Source organism: Amblyraja radiata, chromosome 22, assembly GCF_010909765.2.
Source record: "Amblyraja radiata isolate CabotCenter1 chromosome 22, sAmbRad1.1.pri, whole genome shotgun sequence".
Classification (NCBI taxonomy): Eukaryota; Metazoa; Chordata; class Chondrichthyes; order Rajiformes; family Rajidae; genus Amblyraja; species Amblyraja radiata.
In genome coordinates this window covers 23371793-23392321 of record NC_045977.1, presented here as the reverse complement: position 1 = coordinate 23392321, position 20529 = coordinate 23371793, and the positions used below count along the sequence as shown (strand labels likewise).

General features: G+C 51.6%; 2 protein-coding genes across 5 annotated transcripts in view; one reads left to right on the top strand and one right to left on the bottom strand.

Annotated features, from left to right (window-relative positions):
* ift140 (intraflagellar transport 140) overlaps positions 1-3721 on the top strand; it is a 77114-nt gene extending 73393 nt beyond the window's left edge. For 2 of the 3 annotated variants that reach the window (XM_033040693.1, XM_033040692.1), the window contains exons 29-30: positions 1853-1994; positions 2854-3709. In XM_033040693.1, coding sequence (XP_032896584.1) covers positions 1853-1994; positions 2854-3066 — 355 coding nt within the window. In that variant the 3' untranslated portion in view covers positions 3067-3709. Of the gene's footprint in view, positions 1-1852; positions 1995-2853 lie in introns of all 3 variants that reach the window. The other variant, XM_033040691.1, reaches the window with a different exon arrangement.
* Positions 3722-3864: 143 nt separating this feature from the next.
* LOC116985741 (glucagon-like peptide 1 receptor) lies at positions 3865-19441 on the bottom strand. Of its 2 annotated transcripts, none has more exons than XM_033040688.1 (13): positions 19344-19441; positions 15029-15125; positions 13992-14099; positions 13291-13415; positions 12728-12834; positions 12351-12501; positions 11039-11195; positions 10244-10304; positions 8815-8884; positions 8447-8535; positions 6908-7046; positions 5222-5263; positions 3865-4419 (listed from the first exon to the last, which is right to left on the bottom strand). In XM_033040688.1, the coding sequence occupies exons 1-13, from the start codon at positions 19425-19427 to the stop codon at positions 4156-4158; spliced, it is 1494 nt and encodes a 497-aa protein (XP_032896579.1). In that variant the 5' UTR covers positions 19428-19441; the 3' UTR covers positions 3865-4155. The 2 variants fall into 2 exon arrangements, with proteins under 2 accessions (XP_032896579.1, XP_032896580.1); XM_033040689.1 differs by lacking the exon at positions 19344-19441 and adding an exon at positions 14505-14773 and having other exon boundaries at positions 15029-15122.
* Positions 19442-20529: the final 1088 nt, after the last annotated feature.

Here is a 20529-nt window from a genome sequence, read left to right as displayed (position 1 = left end):
CGCTTTCTTCACTGCCTGCTGCACCTGCATGCCCACTTTCAATGACTGGTGTACCATGACACCCATACTCTCTTGAACTACTACAGGTGCACGGTAGAGAGCATATCACAACCTAGTTTGGCAACTCGAACGCCCAGGAACAATGCAGATTACAAAAAGTGATGAACATTGCCCAGTCCATCACAGGTAGTGACCTCCCCACCATCAAAGGGATCTTCAAGAGTTGCTGCCTCAAAAAGGCGGCTAACACCTTCAGAGACCCACACCACCCCCGCCACATTCTCATTTCACTCCTGCCATCAGGAGGACACTACAGGAGTCTGTAAACTAACATCCATGTTTAGGAACAGCTTCTTCCTAACAACCACAGGCTATTGAACACTACAAACACCAACTGAACTTCAAACTGTGAACTATAAACTAAGGACTTCAGGCTTTGTTTTGCACTATTAGGTTTTTATTTATTGGACTTTTTTTTGTTTATTATGTTATCTATTGAGTATATCTCCCATATCAACTCCTGTTTGTCAGCTATAAAAACCTGGATGCAACATAACTTCCTCAAACTCAACAGCGATAAGACAGAATTCCTCCTCATAGGCTCCAAAGCCACACTCAGCAAAATCAATAACCCCACTCTCACCATCGACGGCACCACTGTCTCCCCATCTCCCCAGGCCCGCAACCTTGGCGTGATATTTGATTCCACCCTCTCCCTTGAGCCTCACATCCGCCATGTCATTAAAACCACCTTCTTTCATCTCCGCAACATCGCCAAACTCAGATCCTCTCTCACACCTCCCGCTGCTGAAAGACTCATCCATGCCTTCATCTCCTCCCGACTGGACTATTGCAACTCACTTCTCCTTGGCATCAGCTCCACCTACATCAACCGACTCCAACTGGTCCAGAACGCAGCCGCCCGACTCATCACCCACACCAAATCCTGGCATCACATCACTCCAGTCCTCAAACAACTTCACTGGCTTCCCATCTCCCACCGGATCACCTACAAAATCCTGATCCTCACCTACAAAGCCCTCCACCATCTGGCCCCCCCATATCTCACTGACCTCCTCTCCCCCTACCTACCCTCATGGTCCCTCAGATCCACATCAGCCGGTCTCCCCTCCATCCACAAGTCCAGCCTCCACAGTTTTGGGGACAGAGCCTTCTCCATGGCAGCTCCCAGGCTCTGGAACTCCCTCCCCCAATTGATCCGCAATTCCGTGTCCCTCACCATCTTCCAGTCCCGCCTCAAGACCCATCTCTTCACCTCTGCCTATCCTTAGCCCCACGTCCCCCTCCCTTTTCATCTGTGCATTAATTGCCTCATATTGTGTTTTGAATTGAATTCTGTCTTTACTTTGTGTACTAGTCATGTCTCTACTATTTATTTCATTCCCCTTACATGTTTTTCCTCTACCTGCTAAATTTTTGTAAGGTGTCCTTGAGACTCTTGAAAGGCGCCCATAAATAAAATTTATTATTATTATTATTATTACTATGGTTGCAGGCTTGTTATGCTGCCTGCCTCAAGTAAGAATCTCATTGTTCATTTTCAGTACATATGACAATTAAATACCCTTGATTCTTGAATTGGCATATCTTTGGGATGAGGGAGGAAACCCGCAGGGTCACAGGGAGAATGTGCAAACTCCACAAAGACAGCACCCGAGATCAGGATCAAACCTGGGTCTCTGGCGCTGTGAGGCAGCAGCTCTACCCGCTACACCACTGAGCCACCCAAATCCTGGAGCATTTCCAGTAAATCTTGTAATTGTATGTGAGTGTTGGCCATAGTGCCCCAGTGTGTCAGCTACATGAATGATTAACCATGAGGTTGCCCTAGGCTCTATGAAGAGGACCCGAAAGAAGCTTTGAAGCAATGTCAGATTCTGCTGGAGGAGTCCAACCTGGACCAAGCTGTGAGGAGCGGTGATGTCTATGCGCTCCTGGTAGAACATCACGCACAGCAGGGCAATTATGAGGTGGTGAGTACACGGGCAAGTCAGGGGGTAGAGTGGCGTTTCCATCTCACGGCACGTGAGAACAGTGGGAGTAAAGGACAACTCGACTCGAGCCCATGGGAGAGTTCGGTGGGAGGCTGAGAGGATGGTTGGGAAGATATTAATACTTTATAAGTCTTCAGGCGGAAAGAATTGCAGCCTGCTGAGGCAGCAGAATAAATGCACTACCTGAACTAGGTGGTGGAAGCAGATAATATCACAACACTTAAGAAGCATTTGGAGATGAACGTGAATAACCAAAGCATAGAAGGCTGTGGACCTAATGTTTAGATTATTATTGCCATGTGTACCGAGCTAGTGAAAAGCTTTGTTTTGCATGGTATCCAATTAGATCGGATAATACTATACACACATACAGTCAAGTCAAACTCAAGTACAATGGATAGAGCAAAGGGGAAGATACAGGGTGCAGAGTATAGTCAATGTGGAATATTGAACATGTGGTCAATGGATCAGTGTGTGCAGTACAATGGATGGCAAGGATAACAAGGGCCTGCCTCTGAGTGTACAACTTCCGACTCTAAGTCCCCTGGTCAGGATAATGATTCTCTGTGAGTTTATTCAGCAGAGTGGTTCAGCCTGCACACAATCTGTTTGACATGGTGATTGTCAGTGAGTGGTTGAGATTAGCCCAGGAGCTGAGACAGAGTTGCTTCTGGCCAGGACGATACACTGAATGGGATGGGGGGCTTTCAAGCAGAGAGCGGGCACTAGGTGGGCTTGTGACAGTGATGGAGAGATGGGCAGAAGCACCGTGGCTGTTCGTGCATGATTTGGTGCTGCTGTGCTCCTGCCCCTGTGCTAACGTGTGTGGCTGTTACAGGCCTACAAGTATATGGAGGAGATGGCAGCCAAACTTTCCTCTGGCAACGTGGGCTTCTACATCAACCAACAAGTGACTGAAGCCATTTACAAGGCAGTGGGTGCTCCACTAAAGATCATTGGGGTGCAAAGGGCTCGGCACAGCAGTGGGGAAGATGGAGGCGAGGTGGAGGAGGAGGTTGCTGAGGAGCCTTACAACGACCCTGAGGACTGATCGTATGTTTGAGCACATTTCATCTTTGTACTGAGCTGTTGCAACCGCCCTGGACATACGAACCGTGGTGCAACTCTGGTAAACCGGCCCCGCCGTGGGTGGATCTACACCGAACGTGGCTCTCTCTGCTTCTGTCACACTGTGCCGTTAGCCCACACTACAGGAGCCTTGCCTCTGGGTCACATGGTGCAACTATCTATTAAATCATACAGCATTGCATTGGGTTTATCACTGCAAGGCTGGCAGGTGCTGTGAGGGCGTGCGTCTCTTGTCGGCTGGGAGAACCATGCCTCTGCTCGTCTCTGCCCATAAGCTTGAGAGTGATCAGTAACTGATGGCAGCGGCCAGGCACAACCCTGCTCCACACTGCAACCTGCTGGCCACTCTTGGTAACCCGGCCAGCGAAACCCACAGACTCCCAGCGGGCAGAGACTGCTCCTGTTAAATATTTGTGACCGACTCGAAACCAAAGTTTATAGTTTCAAATTATCCTCAACTCTGTTCTTATCAGATTTATTATATACAGTGTGTGCTAAAGTAGTTTAAAGTAAATTATTTAACATCTTTTATTAATATTTAATATTCAGATATGTAATGTCATTTTTACCACTTCCTAGAACAAATAAATCGTACCCTTGAGGAAGTTCTGACTTTCCATAAAGTTAAATTATTTCAGGTCTGTGTTTAACCTCCCGGTGTGAATAGTGATGAATGGATCTTGTATTTTTCTTTTTATCCTGAACACGGGCTTTTCATCTTTAGAGAGAGCCTCTGGCAGCCTGTGCTGAGCCTGTGTGTCAGCGCCTGGGTCACAGTTAACATGAACTAATAGTTCATCCTCCCCCAGTTACTAAAACAGGTAGCCCATGTGCTAAATACCAGGCCCCGAACCTTCCAGTCATGTTCCTGAGCCAAGGCTAATCCAATCATTTCAGCAAAGCCACAAAGATGCATGTGATCGGGAACAATAAAGTCTGGCATTATTCTCATTTGCTGTGCTTCCCTCGCCCTCGCTCAGGGAGTGATGTCTTGCTCACCACGGCAGTTTCCCGTGAAACATCGGTACAGAGAACACGCCCAGCACCGTTCCTAATCCATGGAGTTGAGCATGAGCTCAGAAGCCCGCAGTGGGAGCTCCGTTGTCTCCGAGTGTAACCCCTGCTGGGAAGTGAGGGTGTTGAGGAGGCCTTCGTCAGTGTTGGGCGATTCAAGGTCGTCTCTGGTCCCCATCTCCACGTACTGTTCGGTACTGCCCATCTTCCCCCTCTGGCCACCACCACGGCGGTGCTGTGACTTTCTCCAGTTCTTCTTTGTTCTCCACTGCTGCAGCTTCCTCTTCAATTCGTGTTGGACCTGTGTGCAGAAGAATAAGAACGGTCGGTGTGTCCCTGGTTCAACAATATCAAATCAGGCTGCACACATCCCAAACAACCTCCACCACGGTCAGAGAAACACATGTGGAGTTAGAAATATCTGCACCAGACTTTCAGATAATGTTACCCACAATCCAGCTTTGCTGGGTGCATTGCACCTGGGTTAACTTGTGTACATCTGCTGTGTGCGTGTGCGTGGGCGTGTGCGTGTGTGTCTGTCTCTCGCTCTCTAGGTCAGTGCTCTGATGTGGTCCAGTTTCTTCTCCCTCCTCCCCTTTCATTGCAAGAACACCAGTGTCCTATCACCAGTGGGCCAGCCCTGCTCAGACCCAGGATCTGAGGTTGTGTAGAGTTTGAGTTCTGGGCTACAATCATCCAGCGAGGCTGACGCTAGCTGACCGCCAGAGCACAATGCAGACGCATTCAGAGGTTTTAGAGGCACAGCATGGAAACAGGCCCTTCGGCCCACCGAGTCCATGCTGACCGTCCATCACCCACTCACACTAGTTCTATGTTATCCCACTTTCTCATCCACCCCCCAACACACTAGGGGCAATTTACAAGAGCTAATTAACCTGTAAACGCACAAGTCTTGGGGACGTGGGAGGAAACTGGAGCACTTGGTGAAAACCCGAGCACCTGGAGTAAACCCACACAGTCATACAGAGAACGTGCAAACTCCACACAGACAGCACCCGAGGTCGGGGACGAACCAGGGTCTGTGGTGCAGTGAGGCAGCACCTCTATCCACTGTGCCGTTGCTGTATTAATGATCATCTTACCTCTCCGTTAATAAAACAGTACAGGACAGCCACCAACAAGCCCTAGAAGTGAACAGAAAGGTGAGATGTTACCAAAAACAAATAATGTTTAAATTTCATAAATAAACTTTATTCAGAATAAAAAACATCTATAAAACAAAAGCATATCTTACATGCTCTGTATCTATACATTCAATCATGTGATATTCAGGACAATCGCACCTATCATTAATCACATCACCCTCAATGCTTGTGACCTTGGGCTGTCCAATCCTCACATCACAGGGCAAGAACATCAACAGGAATAAGCCATTCGGCCCATCAAACCTGCCCCACCATTGGACCATGCTGATCCAGACTTGCCTTCACACCGCTTTTCTTCTCTCTCTTATTCCCCAACTCCTTGTTAGTTTTGTAGACACGAGGAACTGCAGGTACTGGTTTACTAAAAAGGACACAAGGGTTCTGATCCAAAACGTCACCTATCCATGTTCCCCAGCGATGTGTCCCGCTGTGTTACTTGAGCACTTTGTGTTTTGCTCAAGATTCCAGTATCTGCAGTTTGTTGCATCTCCAAATAGAAGAAACAAATGCTAAGATGAACTCTTTATCTGCCTGCAATGATCCATATCCATCTGCATATCCATGTGCCTATCCAAATGTCTCTTAAATACCACTACCGTATCTACCTCATCCACTACCACTGGCTTCTCATTGTACCTCAGTACACGTGACAATAATAAACTAAACTGAAATAGTCTTTGATATTTCCGTTCTGAGAAAAAGGTTCAGACTGTCTACCCTACGTATGCCTCTTATTATTTCATATATTTCCATTGGGTGTCCCCTAAATCTCCGGCATTCCTGAGAAAACAATCCAAGTGGACAGCGGAAAAAATCATTGGGACTTCTCTTCCTTCAATCATGGACATGGGGTACAAGCGCTGTCTGATTAGAGCTAAGGGCATTACCAGAGCCCCCACACACCCACAATTCGGACTGTTTATACTGCTTAACTCTGGGAGGAGGTACCGCAGCATGAAGAGCGGGACAACCAGGTTCTGCAACAGCTTCATCCCCCAGGCCATAAGATTACTGAACAATCAACAAAACCGAGGCTAGAACTTTTAAAATATCGACACTTTTTAAAAAAAAACTTTTTATATATATTTATTTTACAGAACCATGCACATGAGGCATTTTTATGGACGCACCTAGCACTTTTACTTTTACTATTTACCTGATTGGAGAGTCAAATGCAACGAAATTTCGTTCAAGGTGCACTGTGTCTAGGTGTATATCTGAATGACAATAAAGTTTTCATTCAAGTCTGCCCAACCACTCCCTGTAGCTAATACTCCCTAATCCAGGCATCATTCTGGTAAACTACCTCTGCACCCTCTCCAAAACCTCCACCTTTCCTGTAAAGGGGGTGACAAAACCTGCACACAGCACTCCAAATGCAGTCTAACATAAGTGCTACAAAGCTGCATCATGACCTCCTGATTGTTATACTCAGTGCCTGATCTATGAAGACAAGAATACCATTCACTATCTTGATCACTTTATCTACCTCTGTTGTCACTTTTGGGGAGTTAAATATCCCCTTAACTTTCTCTGCTCCGACCCCATCCAGACTCCTGTGACAGTGTTTGAAGGAATTAAGTGGGACTGTCGAGAATCACACTGGGCCATTTATGACCTTACCTGAATGGAGCCAAAGAAAAGCTCCACAAACAGCTTGATATAGCGAAGTGTGCCTGTTGCATTCTCGTCCGTGACAAATGCGAACACAATCTCATGGACGCCCAGCAGCGGGATCAGAATCAGTGTTGATTTAGTTAACCTGAAATGTGAATACAGTTACAGACAAGGGAAGTACACACATCAACCTGATCGCCACCAGCATAACTTGATCATAGCAAGATACAGCATGGAAACAGGCCCTTCCTTCCGAACCTTCTGAATTTTGTAGTCGGCAGGGCAGTACTCTGCATATCGCCAACTTGGACAATTTTACATTTTTTTTATCAAGCCAATTAATCGAGTCAATTAACCTACAAACCTGTACGTCTTTGGAGTGTGGGAGGAAACCGAAGATCTAGGAGAAAACCCATGCAGATCACGGGGAGAATGTACAAACTCCATACAGACAGCACCTGTAGTCGGGATCGAACCCGGGTCTCTGGCTCTGCATTTTGCTGTAAGGCAGCAACTCTACCGCTGTGCCACCTTCAACACCATCAACCACCCATCTACACCAATCCTAGTCAGACTGAGTGGGTTTAAGTGATAACAAAAATGTTGAGGGGCCTCAGTAGGTCCTTCCTATTCAGTTTTTCCAGTGGAGAGATTGCAACTGGGGGCAGAAAGATCAGAGGAAATCAGATTTTTCTCCACGTCTGGGACACTCTGTATCTTTTCACACCTCTAGTCCCCCTCCCCAAAACTTTATCTGAAGAAGGGTTTTGACCCGAAACCTCACCTATTCCTTTCCTCCAGAGATGCTGCCTAACCCGCTGAGTTACTCCATCATTTTGTGTCTCTCCTGGTCGGGGCTGTGATGTGTTGGTGCAACACCCCACTCCTGGTCTAGGGGTTTAGTTTAGTTTATTGTCACTCGTACCGTGGTACAGTAAAACGCTTTTTTGTTGTGTGCTATCCAGTCAGCGAAAAGACTGTACATGATTACAATCGAGCCACTGCACCGTCTACAGATATAGGACAAAGTGAATAACGTTTAGTGCAAGATAAAGTCCAGTAAAGTCGAATTAAAAATAGTCAGTGGATCTCCAATGAGGTAGATGGTTGGTCAGGACTGCTCTCTAGTTGGTGAGAGGATGATTCGGTTGCTTGATAACAGCCGGGAAGAAACTGTCCCTGAATCTGCAAGGTTGTTTAAGAAAGAACTGCAGATGCTGGAAAAATCGAAGGTAGACAAAAATGCTGGAGAAACTCAACGGGTGAGGCAGCGTCTATGAAGCGAAAGAATAGGTGATGTTTCGGGTCTGAAGAAGGGTCTCGACTCGAAATGTCACCTATTCCTTCGCTCCATAGATGCTGCCTCAACCGCTGAGTTTCTCCAGTATTTTTGTCTACCTCTGAATCTGCAGGGTCACGGTGCCCGAGACCTTCAGCGGGTGAACTGTCTGCAACTGCACAACAAAGCCCCCCCCCCCCGTGTCCAGACTCAAACCATCCTACAATTGTAACCATGTCAACACACAGAAGCAGGGTGGTCCTCACCGGTTTCTCCAGGCAGCGTCGTGCACCTGGTGGCACCGCATCTTGGAGATGAGTAAAATCATGATCCGGACGAAGATGGCGAAATTGATCTGAAAACAGGTGAAGCGATGATGTGGTCACTGGGGCCCCGTCACCGTCCCGCCCGCCCGCCCGCCGGCTGCTTCACTGCACGGCACTGGAGACAGACAGCTTTACACCTGTGGCTAGTCAACCCCGCTCCCGCCTGCATCCTTCACCCCCGCCCGCACTCTCACACCCCTCCCATGCCCCCGCACCCTCACCCCATCTGTCCCTCCCTTCTCACGCCCCTCCCCACCCCGTCTCCCCCCCCCCCCCCCCCATTGCCCTGGGGACGGGGCTGGACTCACGGTGAGGACGAGCAGCAGTGGCAGCCGGACGATCCACCAGAAGACCATGTTCTTGTTCTGTCTCCAGCACCTGGGCAACGTAGGCCGAGAGTGTAGTTGATGCAGCTTCTCCCTGTCAACCCCCCCCTCCCCATCTCTCATACCCCGTCAACCTCCGCCTGACGCCCCCCCTCTCCTTCACCCTCCGACCGCTAGCCCCCCCCCCCCCCACCCCCGCCCCCCCCCCCCCCCCCGGTGCATTGAGGAGGGGAACAGGGGGGAGGCTGCGGTGGAAAAGCAGCCGGGACGATCCACACTGACCGAACTAGGGTGTGGGAGGGTCCCCGGAATTGAGACCCGCCAGCGCTTGGGTGGAAGAGTGGAGATACCATGGGCAGGGTGAACGCAGAATCTTTTACCCAGAGCAGGGACACCGAGAACCACAGGACGCAGTTTTAAGGAGAAAGGGAGAAGATTTAATAGGAACCTGAGTGGCAACTTTGTCATATAGAAACATAGAAATTAGGTGCAGGAGTATGCCATTCGGCCCTTCGAGCCTGCACCGCCATTCAATATGATCATGGCTGATCATCCAACTCAGTATCCCGTACCTGCCTTCTCTCCATACCCTCTGATCCCCTTAGCCACAAGGGCCACATCTAACTCCCTCTTAAATATAGCCAATGAACTGGCCTCGACTACCCTCTGTGGCAGGGAGTTCAGGGATTCACCACTCTCTGTGTGAACTCTCTGGGTTACTATATGGAACGAGCTGCCAGAGGAGGAAGTTGAGGCTGGTACAATAACAACATTTAAAGGACACTTGGACAGGTACATGCGCAGGAAATGTTTAGAGGGATATGGGCCAAGTGGGGGCAGGTGGGACATGTTGGTCAGCATGGACAAGTTGGGCTGAAGGGCCTGTTTCCCTGCTGTATAACTCTCATAGGGTCCATGGGATACTACAGCCGAGGTGTTGTGGTCAGGGCTCACTAGTGATAAATGAGGCGGAGAGGCTACAGCAACGGTTGGCAGGGGATGATGTGGTTAAATGTAGGGGGAGAGATGAAAGAGATGGCAGCTGTTGGTCTCCTGACTTTAGAGCGGGCATCACACTGGAAGGTACACACTCCCAGCTGGGCTGACAGATGTGGAGCAGATGTTGCCCTTGCTGGGGCATCTGGAACCAAGAGCCTCTCCACAAAGGTGGAGGCGTTGAAGAGAAACATCTTCACTCAGCAGGTGATGAATCTTTGGCATCACCAGTAACCTGCAGGTGAAGATCAGACACCCAGGAAATGGAGGGACGTGCGGAAAGGTGTTGTTGAGCCACCATATCACTGGACGATGGGCCGAATGGCCTGTCCCAGCTCATGTGTTTTAACGGGCATCAAACAAGGCTGCCAGAGCTCAGGCTGTTGCAGGGACCAAGGCCACGTGAGCAACTTACCCAGAATTTTCCAGTAAATATTTGACCACGATCCAGGGCCCAACAAACACCAGCGGTACTCCTGCAATAAGAGGGGGATGTATCTGAGACTCTGACATTTCCTCTGGCCTTTTCTCACCTTCAGTCTCACCTTATTCCCCCCATCTGCCCCCCCCCCCCCCTCTATCCAGGAGAATGGGGGAGGCGGGGCTCACCTTAAACGATGAAGTGACTGGTCTTCATGAGTTGCAAAGTTCCCCGTCACCTCAAACCTGAATGGCCATATTACCTCAGAGATGCCCACCTTCCCTCCACACACAGCACTCGCCGGCCTGACCTACAGGGAGAGGTTGGGCAGGCTCGGACTCTATTCATTGTAGCACAGGAGGCTGAAGGGTGATGTTATAGAGGTGTACAAAATCATGAGAGGAATAGATGGGGTAGATGCAAACCGATTTTTATCTAGGGTAGAGGATCAAGAACCAGAGGACATAGGTGAGGGGGGGGGGGGGGGGGAATGTTTAATTGACGGTAACTTTTTTTAATGGAACGAGGTAGTTGACGCAGGTACTGTCATATCGATGAAGAGATATTTGGACAGGTACATGGATAGGACACGTTTAGAGGGATATGGGTAAAACGCAGGCAGCTGGGACTAGTGTACATGGGGCATGTTGGGCCGAAGGGCCTGTTTTCACGCTGAGCGACTCTGAGTGACCAGCCTGGCCTCTGCCCCCCCCCCCCCCCCCCCCTCCCTCCCCCCCATCTCATTCTCCCCGCTGCCCCGGAACCACCAGCAGGGGCTGGTACACATACCCCAGCCGATGAACATGTAGAGGCGGAAGCTCCTGTGTTCCGAGAAGACTGACGCGACGAGCAGGACGTAGAGGAAGAGGCCCTCGACCAGGAGCCAGTGGTAGGTGCAGCTCACGCTGTAGTGGAGGAAGACCTGCGCAGCCCGACACGCCACCATCTGCAGAGCACCAACACCAGACCATTCAGCCCATCCGTCCCTCCTCTCTCAATGGGCCAGCTCTCCGCTAGAGGATCCCCCTCCCCCTCCACAGATATGTGCCCAGTTCCCCGTGAACCCAACATCGGGTTCGCCTCCACTCTACCCGACAACACAGCAGAGCCGGCCGCTGGCAAACACTGCCACACCTCATCGCCACACCTTTACTCTATCATCCCAACTGCTGACACCTCCACCAACTGGAACCGTTTGGATAGCATGCAGAACAAAGATTTCCACTGTGCCTCAGCACACGACTTGTTTTGGAGACCTAACCTGAACCCAACTGGCCCACACCAACCAATATGCCCCACCTACACTAGTCCCACCTGCCTGCGTTTGGCCCATATCCATCTAAACCTGTCCGATCCATGTACCTGTCTAAATGTTTCATAAACATTGCAATAGTACCTGCCTCAACCACCCCCTCCAGCAGCTCATTCTATACATCTACCACCCATTATGTAAATAAAACGTGATTCCTCAGGTTCTGATTAAATTCTTCCCCTTTTATTAAATTATTTTGGTAAAGGTAGTCTTGGTAAAAGACTGTGCGTTTACCCGATCTATTCATTTTATGATCTTATACTCCTCTATAAGATCACCCCTCAACTTCATGCGCTCCAAGAATATAGTCCCAGCCTGTTCAACCTCTCCCTACAGCTCAGGCCCTCGAGTCCTGGCACCATACTCTAAATCATCTCTGCACCCTTTCTAGTTTGACAACAGCGGCAGCGGTACAGTTGCTGCCTTGCAGCACCAGACACCCGGTTGGATCTTGTCTGTCCGGAGTTTGTACGTTCTCCCTGTGACCGTGTGGGTTTTCTCCGGGTGCTCCGGTTTCCTCCCACATTCCAAAGACGTGCAAGTTTATAAGTTAATTGGCTTTAGTAAAAATGGTCCCGTGTGTAGGAGACTGCTTATATATACAGGGACCGGTGGTCAGCATGGATGCAGTTGGCCGAAAGACCTGTATCTCTAAAACAAAGGCAATAAATCTTAAATAATAAACATCTTTCTCATAACGTGACCAAAACTGAACTATGTCTTATATAACTACACTACTTGCCTCGCCCCCCGCGCCCCCTCCCTCCCGGGGTCCGGGACAACACTCACCGGGAGCGGCCGCTCGGCCCGCGGCTCTGGGGCGGCCCCGGCAGCCTGCAGCCGGTCGGTGAAGGCATCTTTGACCAGGACGGCGGCGGCCCGCAGCAGGAAGGCGGCGAACAGGTTGAGGTGGATCAGGTTCCGGGTACAGCGGAGCCGCCTGCGGGCGGAGAGGAGCCGGTAACGGAGGGGAGAGAGAGAGAGAGAGAGAGAGAGGGCGCCCGTGGGGGGAGAGGGGGGTGTTGGAGAGTGGGGGCGAGTAGAGGGGGTCAGGGGCAGCGAGTTGGCGGCGGGCGGAGGCCACTCGGCCACTCGCTGCTCTCCCACAGCGAGATGGGGGGGCTTCCCCCGGGCTCCGGCCCTTCCCTCCCGCCGTCCGGACCCACCTGAAGGCGACGAGGACGAGGCAGGCGGCGAGGAGGGCGAGCAAGCTGAGCGAGTATCCGACCGTGTAGACCCAGCGGAATGAGCCCAGGATCCGCAGCTGCAGCACCTGCGGCCGGGCAAAGACAGGGTGGCAACGGCGAGGCCCAGGGCAACGACCACCCCCCCCCCCCCCAGACACACACACACACACACTCACACCATCTGCCCACCTGCCACCCATCCCAAACACACACACACACCTCTCTCCCACCCCTGACACTCCAACTCAACACTCCCCTGCCTTCCCGCCCCCTAACCCCTCTCTAACCATTCCAACCCATTGCCCAACACACACACCCCTCTATCCCACCCCTAACACTCCACCTGCCCCAGCAACCCCAGCCCTCTCTCAACCCCTCTTCCCCGCCGTTACACATCAAACGCCCCCGAGCCAACAAACACTCATCCTCGCCAACACCACCCATCTCCAAAGGTCAACAATCACACCCCCCCCCCCCCCCCCCCGCGCCTCCCGTCCCATCCCGGCCCGCTCCCACCACTCTCCCCCCGACCACCCACTGACTTGTTGCTTCAGGAAGGCGCTGTCCTCCTCGCACTGGGAGCGGTCGACCCAGGGTCGCTGCGTCTCGTTGTCCATCAGCCAGGAGCCGGACTCCGTGCAGAACCTGGACGCCGAGCCGTTCGCCACTGGGACGGAGCAGACTCTGTTTACTCGGGGTACCCGCCCGCCCTCTCTCTAACTGCCCGTCCCCCGCGGCTCAGGGTCGCCCACCCAATGGTCAAGGCGAGGACCTGGCCGGCCCTGGGACTGGGCGCAGGTCCCTCCAGCCTGATCTCACGTTCACTGTTGAACTGATTAGTGCAGAGAGACACCGCGGAAACAAGACCGTCGGCCCACAAGTCCGCGCCGACTAATTATCACCCTACACTAGTTCTATCCTACACACAATGTGCAGAAGCCAATTAACCTACAAACCCCGCAGTCTTTGGGTTGTGGGTGGAAACCGGAGCACCCGGAGGAAACCCACGCGGTCACGGAGAGATTTCAAACAGACAGCACCCGTCAGGAGCAAATCTGGGTCTCTAGCACTAAGAGGCAGCAACCCCACACCACTGTGCTGCCCCCAGGTTGGTTTGAGGTAGGTTGTGATGTCTTGTGTAGCCAGACAGTGTTTCCCAGGGCTGTGTCTCACTATCCCACTCTCTGGTAGGTCCCTCCCTGCCCGCAGTACGCTGGAAACTGGGAGACCAAGCAACAGGTACCTCTGTCGATCCACGGAATGTACCAGGGACACGAAACGTTCACCCACATGCCCGGAAAACCATCCGGCCAGCAAATATGCATGTCGAAGGAGCGGTGGCAGTGAACCCCTGCAGAAGAGCATCATGCACGTCAAATGTCAGGTATTTCATCGTCATCATCACAGGGACCAGTACAATAAACATTGTTAGTTGCGAAGTTTAGACACAAAACAAACAGGAGTAACTCAGCGGGTCAGAAATAATAATGACCCTTCTACAGAATGAGAGTCAGGGGGAAGGGAAATGAGAGATAGAGACGGTTAGATAGAGAGATATAGAACAAATGAATGAAAGAAATGCAAAAAGTAACGATGATTAAGGAAAGGTGGAGCCCACAATGGTCCATTGGCGGCAGGCTCGGTGATAACGAGTTATCCAGACAGTGAAACGAGTACAACGATTCGGGTGGGTGAGGGACGGAGAGAGGAGGAGGATGCAGGGGTTATTTGAAGTTAGATAAATCAATATTCATACCGCTGGGGTGTAAGCTGCCCAAGCGAAATATGAGGTGCTGTTCCTCCAATTCTCGCATTCTTACTTACTGCAGGCACGTGAAACACTTTGGTCAGCCCACGTTTGGAGTATTGTGTGCAGTTCTGGTCGCCCCATTACAGGAAGGATGTGGAGGCTTTAGAAAGGGTGCAGAGGAGGTTTTCCAGAATGCTGCCCGGATTAGAGACCACTAAGAGAGGTTGGACAGACTTGGATGATCTTCTTTGGAATGTCGGACGCTGCAGGGAAACCTAACAGAAGTAAACAAAGTCGTGAGAGGCACAGATAGGGTAGACAGAAGCTTTTCCCCAGGGTGGAAAGGTCATGGATGAGAAGAGGGTGTTGCTTTAAGATGAGAGGAGTTGGGGGAAAGTTTAAAGGAGATGTGTGGGGCAGGTTTATTTTAACACAGAGGGTGGTATGTGGCCAAGAACGCGCTGCCCGGGAGGGGGGTTGAGGGGGGTGGGCAAGGCGGGGGGCGGGGGTTCGACGCCCAGGGTTGGTACCTGTCGGCTGATCCCGAGACAACACGGTTTCCAAGCACTCGTTGCGGTACCGCCGCCACCTCTCCACCGTCTCCTCCAGCAGAGCGTCGGGGGCAGCCTGGAAAAGCAGGAGTGGCGCCGTGAGCAGGACGGGCCAGGGCCATTGCCAGGGCCAGAGCCAGGGCCAGGGCCGCCCGGGAGCGGCGACAGGGGGGTCCTCGCCTCGGGAATAGCAGCCGCAAACTCCCGGGATTTAAATACTCCCCCCCAGAACAGAAACCATACAGGCGACACTGGCCCTTCTGCCCGACCTTGCCATACTGACCCTGTCCCGGACCCTTCCGACCGACCCCACCCGGTCACCCTCGATAACAATCAGCATGGGAGAACCTCAAGGCTGCGTGCTCAGCCCCCTGCTGTACTCACTCTATACTCATGACTGCGTAGCTGGTCATAGTGCGAACTCCATCATCAAGTTTGCTGATGACACCACTGTTGTGGGACGTATCACTGATACTCGGACGAGTCAGAGTATAGAAGAGAGATCAACCGACTGACCAAATGGTGCCAGCACAATAACCTGGCCCTCAACACCAGCAAAACCAAGGAACTGATTGTGGACTTTGGAAGGGGTCGGATGGGGACCCACAGTCCCGTTTATATCAACGGGTCGATCGTGGAAAGGGTCAAGAGCTTCAAATTCCCGGGCGTGCACATCTCTGAAGATCTTTCCTGGTCCGGAAACACTGATGCAATTATAAAGAAAGCACATCAGCGTCTCTACTTCCTGAGAAGATTACGGAGAGTCGGTTTGTCAAGGAGGACCCTCTCTAACTTCTACAGGTGCACAGTAGAGAGCATGCTGACTGGTTGCATCGTGGTTTGGTTCGTCAACTTGAGCGCCCATGAGCGGAAAAGACTACAAAAAGTAGTACACACTGCCCAGTCCATCGTCGGCACTGACCTCCCTACCATCGAGGGGATTTATCGCAGTTGCTGCCTCAAAAAGGCTGGCAGCATCATCAAGGACCCACACCACCCCGGCCACACACTCATCTCCCCGCTACCTTCAGGTAGAAGGTACAGGAGCCTGAAGGCTGCAACGTCCAGGTTCAGGAATAGCTACTTCCCCACAGCTATCAGGCTATTAAACTCAACTCAAACAATACTCTGAACATTAATAGCCCATTATCATTATTTGCACGTTATCTGTTTATTTATTCATGTGTGTATATATATTTATATAATGGTATATAGACACACTGATCTGTTCTGTATTCATGCCTACTATATTCTGTTGTGCTGAAGCAAAGCAAGAATTTCATTATCCTGATTATTATCTAAATGGCGTCAAGTTGGGAAAAGGGGAAGTACAACGGGATCTGGGGGGTCCTTGTACATCAGTCTATGAAAGTAAGCATGCAGGTACAGCAGGCAGTGAAGAAAGTGAATGGCATGTTGGCTTTTATAACAAGAGGAATCGAATATAGGAGCAAAGAGGTCCTTCTGCAGTTGTACATAGCCCTAGTGAGACGACACCTGGAGTATTGTGTGCAGTTTTGGTCCCCTAATTTGAGGAAGGCCATTCTTGCTATTGACGGAGTGCAGCGTAGGTTTACAAGGTTAATTCCCGGGATGGCGGGACTGTCATATGCTGAGAGAATGGAGCAGCTGGGCTTGTACACTCTGGTGTTTAGAAGGATGAGAGGATATCTCATTGAAACATGTAAGATTGTTGGGGGAGACCAGAACCAGGGGACACAGTTTGAGAATAAGGAGTAAGCCATTTAGAACGGAGACGAGGAAACACTTTTTCTCACAGAGAGTGGCGAGTCTGTGGAATTCTCTGCCTCAGGAGGAGGCAGAGGCAGAGGAGGTGGAGACAGGTTCTCTGGATGCTTTCAATAGAGAGCTAGATAGGGCTCTTAAAAATAGCGGAGCCAGGGGATATGGGGAGAAGGCAGGAACGGGGTACTGATTGGGGATGATCAGCCATGATCACATTGAATGGCGGTGCTGGCTCGAAGGGCCGAATGGCCTACTCCTGCACCTATTATCTATTATCTATTGTCTATCTGGGACACATGACAATAAACTCTCTTGAATCTTGAATAGCCTCTTAATCGCCACTATCATTTTGCCTCCACTCACCACTCCGTGTACAAAAACCCCCCTGCCCCGCACATCTCCTTTAAACTTTACCCCTCTCACCCGAGAGCGATGCCCTCTAGTATTTGACATTTCCATCCCAAGGACAAAGTTGTGACTGTCTACCCCGTCTATGTGGACGTAGGTTGGTGGGCGGGCCGCTCCCACCCTCCCTCAACAAACTGTCCATGTACAAGGTCACTGTCCGTCCCACGGCCAAGAACCGTGGACGAGGTAAGAGAGGTCCCAACTACCCCCCCAACAAACCCCACGGCTGATCGGCCGGGTGGAGATGGGGAGGTGCGGCCGTTCAGACGGATCCTTCAGCCGCTAAAAGCCGCTTTTCTGCTAAAATTCCGGGCTCCCTATAACGCATTCCAGCCCATTTAATGTTCGCTGTGTTAGTGCGAGTCAGGACCAAAGATCAACCCAGTGTGACTGGCGTCATTCCTTGTTTGAACAGTTCAAGGTTCCCATTTCAGTACAAAATCCTATGAATTCAGCGCCAACTCCACCGAGCGCGGCGCGGCGCCGGACCGACCCTCGCCCCTGTCCTCCCCGGGACACGGGCGCCGCTAATGGGCCAGCGAATAACAATTCTACCTGTCGAATAGGGTCCCGACCCGAAACATCATCTGTCCAATCCCTCCATAGACGCTGCCCGACCCGCTGAGTTGCATCAACACACTTTGTATTTGGCATTAACAATAACACATGGAACAGCAAAGTCTGGAGGACTCCGGAGTCTCAGGTGGATCCCCTCCGTCAGAACAGGGCCATTGACCTGAAACATCTCTGGAAAGACTCAGCGGGCCAGGCAGCGGGTCAGACACAGACGCTGCCTGACCCGCTGAGTCTTTCCAGAGTTTCGTGTTTCTATTTCCAACAACTGTAGTTTTTATTTTGTTCTAAAATTAATATCGAGCTTTGGGAATATAAAGTTCTGTGATGGGGACACATGGAACTGTAGACAGTCACACAACTCGGCTCAACTCGTCCATGCCGGTTAAGATGCCCCATACGCGCTTGGCCCCTCTGCCCGCGTTTGGCCCGCTAAACAGATAAGACACAAAGTGCTGGAGTAGTTCAGCGGGTCAGGCAGGATCTCCGAAGGAAAATGATAGGCGACATTTCGTGACCGGACCCTTCTTCGGCCCGGACATGCCTCTGTCTCCCGGCCCCGCCGGCTCTGAACTCTGAGGGTGAGTTCAGTCAGGTGTCCTTTTCTTCTAGAGATGTTGCCTGAGCAGCTGAGTTACTCCAGCATTTGTGTCTATAAGCCCGGGGTGAGAGGGGTAAAATTTACGAGGATGTTGCCAGGACCTGAGGGTGTGAGCTACAGGGAGAGGTTGAGTAGGCTGGGTCTCTATTCCTTGGAGCGCGGGAGGATGAGGGGTGATCTTATAGAGGTGCATAAAATCATGAGAGGAGTAGATCGGGTAGATGCACAGAGTCTCTTGCTCAGAGTAAGGGAATCGAGGACCAGAGGACGTAGGTTCAAGGTGAAGGGGAAAATATTTAATCAGAATCTGAGGGGTAACTTTTTCACACAAAGGGTGGTGGGTGCATGGAACAAGCGGCCAGAGGAGGTAGTTGAGGCTGGGACTATCCCAACGTTTAAGAAACAGTTAGACAGGTACATTCATAGGACAAGTTTGGAGGGAGATGGACCAAACGCAGGCAGTTGGGAATAATGTAGCTGGGACATGTTGGCCGGTGTGGGCAAGTTGGGCCGAAGGGCCTGTTTCCACACTGTGCACGCTATGACTCTATGCGCAATTTTTTGTCCCTACATTCTCCCTCTAACCATTTCCTGCCCGTGCACCGGCCCAGGTGTCTGTTAAATGTTGTTATGGTAATGTTGTAAACTTCAATGCTGGAGGAACTCCGCGGGCCAGGCGGGCAGCATCTGCGATGTGCTGACTTTGAAGCTCTCCTCTCTGACACCACAGACGCTGCCTGACCCGCGGAGTTTCTCCAGCACTTTGAGTTTAACACTGACGGACCTCACGCGCGGGGCCAGCAAACCCAAGATCAAGTCCAGAGCCTTGACACGGGTCAGACGGAGCATCTCCAGCCCCCGCCCACCGCCAGTCTGACACGGGGCAGCGGGGAGATGGGACAACCCGCTGTAAACCGCAGCGGGATCCCAGCGTGTGAACGTGCCCGGGCTGTGGACAGATCTCACCTCCTCAGGAGCTGCGATGAGGGCGAGCAGGACGATTGCGGGCAGCGGGGCGAGGGAGAGCGGACGGCGGCAGATCCCGGGCATGCTCTTGGCCGGTCCACCGGCTCTGAACTCACCCCCAGTGCCCGCCCGCCCGCCCGGCCCGAGGCTCAGCTCCCGCCCCTGATCAGCGGCACCTGATGCCGAGTCACAGGAGGCACATCCCACAAACACCGCCACTGACCAGGGACAGGGGCGGGCCAACAAACTGCAAACACCCAACAGGCAGCGTCTATGGACAAGCCCTTCGGCCCAACTCCTCCATGCCCACCAAGATGCCCAATTCAATTTGCTCGCACTTGGTCCTTCTAAACTATTTTTCCATGCATATACCTGTTCATATATCTCTTAAACGTTGTTAGAACATATTAGTTCAACACAGAACCTTCGGCCCACGATGTCCGTGCTGTGGTGCTGAACATGATGCTGCTAAACTAATTTTCTATCGCTTCACGTGATCGATATCCCTCCATATGCATAACCGAACACCTCTTAGATACCACCGTCATATCTACCTCCACCACCCCTAGCAGCGCAGACCAGGCACCCTCCGTGTATGCCCTCCCTCTATGTTGTACATGTGTTTTGATTTGGTTGAAAGGTAGGGATTTTCTTTGCTATCTCTGCTGATCATAGGAATGGAAATAGGGTCTCCTAATGCATTGTGTAAGAAGGAACTGCGGTTGCAGGGGAAAGTACCTGGGGAGGGGGTGGTTTGGGTGGGAAGGGACGAGTTGACCAGGGAGTTTCCGAAAGGAACGGCCTCTGCGGAAAGCAGAAAGGGGAGGAGATGGGAAGATGTGGCCAGTAGTGGGATCCGGTTGGAGGTTGCGAAAATGTTGGAGGATTATATGCTGTGTGCGACGGCTGATGGGGTGGAAGGTGAGGACAATGGGGACTCTGTCCTTGGTACGAATGGGACAGAATGGGACAGGGGGGGTGGGGGGTGGGGAGAGAGGGAAGCAAAAGCAGAGCTGCAGGATATCGAGGAGACCCTAGTGAGAGCCAGAGGGGAACCCCCGTTTCCTAAAGAATGAGGACATCTCCGATGCACTGGTGTGGAACACCTCATCCTGGGTGCAGATGCGGCGAAGACAGAGGAATTGGGAGTAAGGTTTAGTCTTTACAGGAAGCAGGGTGGGAAGAA

Excerpts from the sequence above, each read along its gene's own strand:
- LOC116985741 (XM_033040688.1), bottom strand. The coding sequence starts at position 19,427 with ATGCCCGGGATCTGCCGCCGTCCGCTCTCCCTCGCCCCGCTGCCCGCA. Across the intron at positions 13,416-13,991 it reads CATTCCGTGGATCGACAGAG|TGGCGAACGGCTCGGCGTCC; the intron begins GTACCTGTTGCT and ends GCTCCGTCCCAG. Across the intron at positions 5,264-6,907 it reads TTTTCTTTGGCTCCATTCAG|GGCTTGTTGGTGGCTGTCCT; the intron begins GTAAGGTCATAA and ends GTTCACTTCTAG.